Source organism: Brassica napus, chromosome A5 (genome assembly GCF_020379485.1).
Source record: "Brassica napus cultivar Da-Ae chromosome A5, Da-Ae, whole genome shotgun sequence".
Lineage (NCBI taxonomy): Eukaryota > Viridiplantae > Streptophyta > Magnoliopsida > Brassicales > Brassicaceae > Brassica > Brassica napus.
Genome location: NC_063438.1, coordinates 8,692,385 through 8,698,155, shown reverse-complemented (window position 1 = coordinate 8,698,155; position 5,771 = coordinate 8,692,385). Strand labels below are relative to the sequence as shown.

The window sequence follows — 5,771 nt, the reverse complement described above, 5'->3', positions numbered from 1 at the left end:
ACTTAGCTTACAATCAATTATTAAAAAAGTTCAAATAAATTACACATTCTATTGGATCATTTTCTGAATCGAATTTATAATTTATACAATACATTAAATTTGGGAGACGTGTGGAATTCCCACCCATGATAGCATCCAAGCTCACACCCATCAAAACACAAGGTGATCCATGGTCGCTGACATATAATAGCTGTGACCGTCTCGCTTCGACCAACAAACAATGTATGTCCCAATCCGAGCCAATGAAGACCTGCAGTTGACACGGCTTGCTCAGCCATCTTGGAGCTCCAGCTGTCATGCTCACACAGTTATGGACATTGAGCTTCCTCAACTATTTGCTTGTAGTCAGCGCCAGCCTGTATCGAAGAATCTGTCACGTGGAAGCAACTCCTAATACTTCAAACCTTTTCAGGAGCGATGCGAAACCAATTAATTAACGTCGCTGAGTTTTGGGAACCCACCGAGTCTCACTGACTCTAAATCTTTGCAAGTCTCACTTATCTTGCGGGTTGTAACAAGTTTGAACTAGGGAGAGGCTTGTAAGTTGGTGACAAGAGCCCAAAGACTGAAGCGCAGTGTAAGTCAAGTCACTGTCAGGAAATAGCTCTTTTTGAGGATGGTCTCCAGTTTGACAAGTTGAGGAAGGGAACCAGTTATAGTTATGTACAAACAAAGAGATCTAGAGATGTGAGAGAAGGGGCGGAGACGCAGGCGACGGAACAAAGGTTCTAACGCTTCAGTATTTCATCCGCTAACACAGAACTCCTCACTTCCTCCATTCCTTCTATCTTCTTCAATTCAATCCCAGAATCTTCCCTCCAATTCTTCTGAGCTCTGTTGACACGAATAAAAGATGAGGCCTGTTTGGACGCAAAGTTAGTCATATCCTTACCCATTTTATATTAAACAACCCGGGTTGTGCTCTTTAACCGCTCAATCACTAAGCCCACAAGCGGTTCGATTTATAGCTGTCAATTGGACAGACCGTCCATGGTAAACCCAGTCTAATTCATTTTGGAGGGGTCACAGTCGCATCCAATTACATATTGGTCTATTTAGGCTAAAGACCTATTGGTATATAGTCTAACTGAATAAATACCAAATTGATTATGAGCGTCCATGAGCTTACCAAAAACATACTTTGATGATTTTTGTAGAAAAAAATGTAATTCCGCAGTTTTGGTGAAAAATTAAATTTTACGATTTTGACATAAAACCTAATCTTACAATTTTGACGAAAAACATAGTTTCATGGTTATGGCGAAAAATCAAATTTTACGCTTTTGACATGAAAATATGACTTCACAACGTTAGTGAAAACATAATTTAACTGTTTTGACAGAAAATATAATTTCATAGTTTTGATGGAAAAAACAGAATTCTACGGTTTTGGCATAAGACCTAGTTTTGGATTTTGGTGGGTAAATTAATTTTACTATTTTCGTGGAAAAATATAATTCTACCATTTTGGCGAGAAACATAATTTTATTGTTTTGGAAGAAAATCATAATTTTACGGTTTTACGGAAAAAATACAGATTTAGTGGAACCATAATTTTATGTTTTAGGGGAAAATCTTAATGCTACGGTTTCGTGGAAAAAACATAACTTTTATGGTTTTGGTAAAAAACACATTTTACTGTTTTGGTGTAATTTTCCAATCGATTTTGGTGGGAAAATATAGTTTTACTGCTTTCGTGGAAAAATATAATTCTACCATTTTGCCGAGAAACATAATTTTATTGTTTTGGAGGAAAATCGTAATTTTACGGTTTTACGGAAAAATTACGGATTTAGCGGAACCATAATTTTATGTTTTAGGAGAAAATCTTAATTCTACGGTTTCGTGGAAAAAACATAACTTTTACGGTTTTGGTAAAAAAACATATTTTACTGTTTAGGTGTAATTTTCCAATCGATTTTGGTGGGAATATATAGTTTTACTGCTTTCGTGTAAAAACATAATTCTACATTTTTGGTGAAAAGCATAATTTTATTTTTGGAGGAAAATCGTAATTTTACGGTTTTACGGAAAAATTTATCGATTTAGTGGAACCATTAATTTATGTTTTAAGGGGGAATCTTAATTCTACGGTTTTGTGGAAAACCGTTTTTTTACTGTTTTGGTGTAATTCTCCGATTTTGGCAGAAAAATGTAGTTTTCATAGTTTTGGTTGAAAAAAACATAATTTTACAGTTTTGACTTGAACAAAATAAATTTGTGGTTTTGACCAAAGACCTAATTTTACCTTTTAGTTATGATTCGTGCAGACAGCTCTGATAGGTACTGGACGTTTAACGGATCAACTTCTGGTTCAATTCATATACAGTATAACCTCTTTAACTTAATACTCTATAAATTAATATACACTAAAAATCTTTATAAAATAATATAATTTTATAGTCCCAAATTGAGTTTTTGGTTAATATCTCTATAAATTAATAAAAAAATTATAGTTTTGGTGTAGTCCCAACATTATTAATTTATAGAGGTTTCACTGTATTTCATGTGTCGGTTCTTTTTTATTTTTGAATGAAGGATACTCATTATAACCAAGAAAAATTACATGGCAATATAGAAAACGGATTTGGTTAAATTACATGACAAAATACAAAACAGAAATCAGAACTTTAATTCTGTGCTTGTTTTCAATTGAGTTATAATCGAAAATTTTCTCTCACTCTCTTTAGCTTAGTTCGGATTGGGTTTGTTTTAAAAATATAGTTAGAATTAAACAAAAAATTAGATTTTTTTTGCTAACAAAAAAAAAAATTGTTTCGTTCTATTTTACTTTGGATAGGATTGGTTCCAATTAACAATATTAAGCCTCTCTAACTGATAGAAATTAAATTGGTCAAAGTCCAAGAGTAAAATGTATTAAAAATCATAATAAAGCTGATGATGAGTACAAGTTTTTGGATATCTTGTATTATTATTGTATATCACTACGGTATACGGGTAAGGACAGAAAGAAGGGGTGACATCAAAAGTTTACGATCTAAAGGTTGAGACCAAAGTTGAGATTAAGGCGATCCCTGATCCCTTTGAATACCTCTGTACCGTCCGGTATCACACGATCAATCTCTGGTTCATCATTCCAGTTCATCAAACCATGGTTCTGGTAAACCGGTAAACTCGGCAGCTTAGCGAGTCCAGTCATATAGAACTGTGTCATATCCACTGGTGGGTCCAACGAAGAAGGGAAAAACCTAAGGGCTTCAGAGGCCGAAGAGGAAGAAGGCGGCACGGTTCGGTGATTGTTATGGTCTTGAGACACTGATGAACTGTACTGGCCCTTTAGACCGGAAGAACTGCTACCACGTGCAGCTGGTGGATCGTGCTCGTGTATCCCATCGTATGTAACCAATAGAAACTTGACATCTTCTGCTCCTCTCTCCACATGCTTCTTCACATCACACGCTGTGTATGTGCATTTGTAGTAGCTTCTGCTCCAAAATAAAAATATAAAAATCTAACATAATATAAAATCTAAGATAAAAAAAAAATTAAGAGCATAATGAAAGAAACAAACCTTGGATTTGGGTTCCCTTTGACAACTTTCTGACCGTATTTCCTCCAGCGAAAACCATCGTCAGGATTGTTTTCTTCAGTTTCCATTTGAAGGATAACTCTTTGGCTCTTACATGATCTTGTCGCTCCAATCATGGTTGATTCCCCAAACTTCCTGCAAAAGAATTATGTAGTTTAGGTTAATTTAATCAAATATATTAAGTTTATTGTTATTAAATACTGATGTTATCTTGGGACCTTCTCTTTGGAGATGAAGGCTCAGCATCTAGCTCATCAACAATGTTGTGTTCTTCGTCTTCATCTTCCTTGTATTCCTCTTCGTCCTCGTTCTTCCTATCGATTTCCATGTTGATGAGATCGGTTTCGTTAAGGGCTGGACCAGATTCAAAAGCAGCGACTATAGGAGCATCAATGGAATCAACATGAGATGGGATATAAACGGAGTCTTTGGAATATCATCAGAGCGTGTTAAAAAAATACTAGGAAAATCCAAAATGGAAGCAAACTTGAGACAGAAGCAACTCTATTACCTTGTTGAGGAGGCAGAGCAACGTGCATCGGATCGTTGTTGGATATCATCATCGTTGCATGGTCGGCACCAGAACTTTCAACCGCCTCTGGAGGCCCGCCATTGGCGACTGGAGACGGAAGGATCATCTGAAATATGTTTAAAGAGCGACACGTTAAATATAACAAAGTATAGTTTTATGGTTCATACATAAACTTTGTATTAAATTGTTATCGAATTGAAAATTGTAAACGCAAATAGAGTATGTATTCAAACGTGAACAAAAAGGAAATGATAGATTCTATATCGTTAAATAATATTCGTTAAGAAACACGATAAATAATACTCACTTTTTACGCCTAATTGTTTAAAATATCATACATAATAATATTCCGTTGTATGTTGTCCAACCACATTTTTGTTCGACTGTTTATCATATGATTATATATCGTATTATGAAAGAATCATAAACATTGTTACTTACGTGTGAAGGATCAATGAACGTGTTTGGAAATTGCAACATAGCAGATGGGCTGAATCCTGGAGAGATTAGGACGAGAGGAGAAGGAACGGTGGTCGACGGGTTCCTGAAGAAAGCAGCAAATGGACGGTTGTTTTGTGTCTCGAGCGGTGGAAGATTGAATTCAACTCGTGCGGCTACTCTCTCGCGGAGACTGGATCTTTGTTCAGGCTGATGGTTAGCTTGAGGGAAGATCTCGTTGATCTGATCCACAACATCATTGTTGTCGCCTTGATTCAGCATTGCTAGTAGCGATCTAGGGCTAGGACTAGACGGTGCAGCCCAACACGTCCTCACACCTCTGTAGGTTCCATCAAAAGCATTCATTTCTCCTGAGATGTCAAGAAACAAGACAACATTAATAAAAAAAAAAGTTATGCAAAGATCGTCGGAAACGGATATCTAGTTGAAATAACGATATATTTGGGATATATATTTGAATGATTTAATTGGTAAACGAATGAAAAATGTATTTAATTTGCAAATAGGGGTGAAGGAGAAACCTTTTTTATTCAGAAGAAGCTAGCAGGAAAAGAAGAAGACAGAAGAGATGTGTGTTGCATAAGAGGGGAGATGGTGTTTATATAATAAAACTAGTAACCTTTTTACTTTGGTAAAAAAAATTATATGGTCAAACTTTTGTCATTTAGGAAAGAGACTTTTTAATAAATTTTTCTTTCATTTCTATATTCTGCTATATAATATTTTTTATCAAATCAGTAAATTAATATATAATTTACATAACCAAAATAAATCAGATTTAAAACCAATCTATTGTTCTTTAACAAAAAAACATAAGACCAATCTATTGTATATTATTTAATTATCAGTTTTGTAACCAATGTCATTATATTTAGTTTTGATATCACTTATAACGCCCGATCGTCCATGGCTAATGGACCTTCCATGTCTCGCTCTCGGTCCATGGACCTTATTTATTCCGACGGAACGTGCGTTAATTTTCAGAGGCTCAAAAATCTTGTATACTGACTTTACAATCACCACATGATCTTTTCCCGCGCTTTAGCCTCACTCGCACGATATCGTGAATCATTTTCCGATAGATCACCCATCTTTTCACTATTTCAAATTCAAGCACACTTAATCTTGGAGTTCTAAACGGATGTGTGAATGAAAATATAAATGTACTTTGGTGATATAGATAGCTAAACTAATTTTGTTAAGTCTTTTCCCACGTATACCAGAAATCGG

At 35.2% G+C, this 5,771-nt stretch overlaps 1 protein-coding gene across 1 annotated transcript; it reads right to left on the bottom strand.

The window, feature by feature from the left end:
* Window positions 1-2,998: 2,998 nt before the first annotated feature.
* On the bottom strand, window positions 2,999-5,100 carry LOC106359848 (probable WRKY transcription factor 10). Its single transcript, XM_048780921.1, has 6 exons — window positions 5,063-5,100; window positions 4,524-4,891; window positions 4,038-4,188; window positions 3,769-3,976; window positions 3,533-3,685; window positions 2,999-3,446 (listed from the first exon to the last, which is right to left on the bottom strand). Exons 2-6 carry the CDS (start codon window positions 4,884-4,886, stop codon window positions 2,999-3,001), a joined length of 1,323 nt encoding a protein of 440 aa, XP_048636878.1. The 5' UTR covers window positions 4,887-4,891; window positions 5,063-5,100.
* Window positions 5,101-5,771: the final 671 nt, after the last annotated feature.

What these genes read in the sequence shown, in the direction of transcription:
- LOC106359848 (XM_048780921.1), bottom strand. Translation starts at nt 4,886, where the DNA reads ATGAATGCTTTTGATGGAACCTACAGAGGTGTGAGGACGTGTTGGGCT. An exon ending in TAGAGTTGCTTCTGTCTCAA is followed by an intron (nt 3,977 to 4,037) that starts GTTTGCTTCCAT and finishes GATATTCCAAAG; the next exon opens with ACTCCGTTTATATCCCATCT. An exon ending in CCTTCATCTCCAAAGAGAAG is followed by an intron (nt 3,686 to 3,768) that starts GTCCCAAGATAA and finishes ATTCTTTTGCAG; the next exon opens with GAAGTTTGGGGAATCAACCA.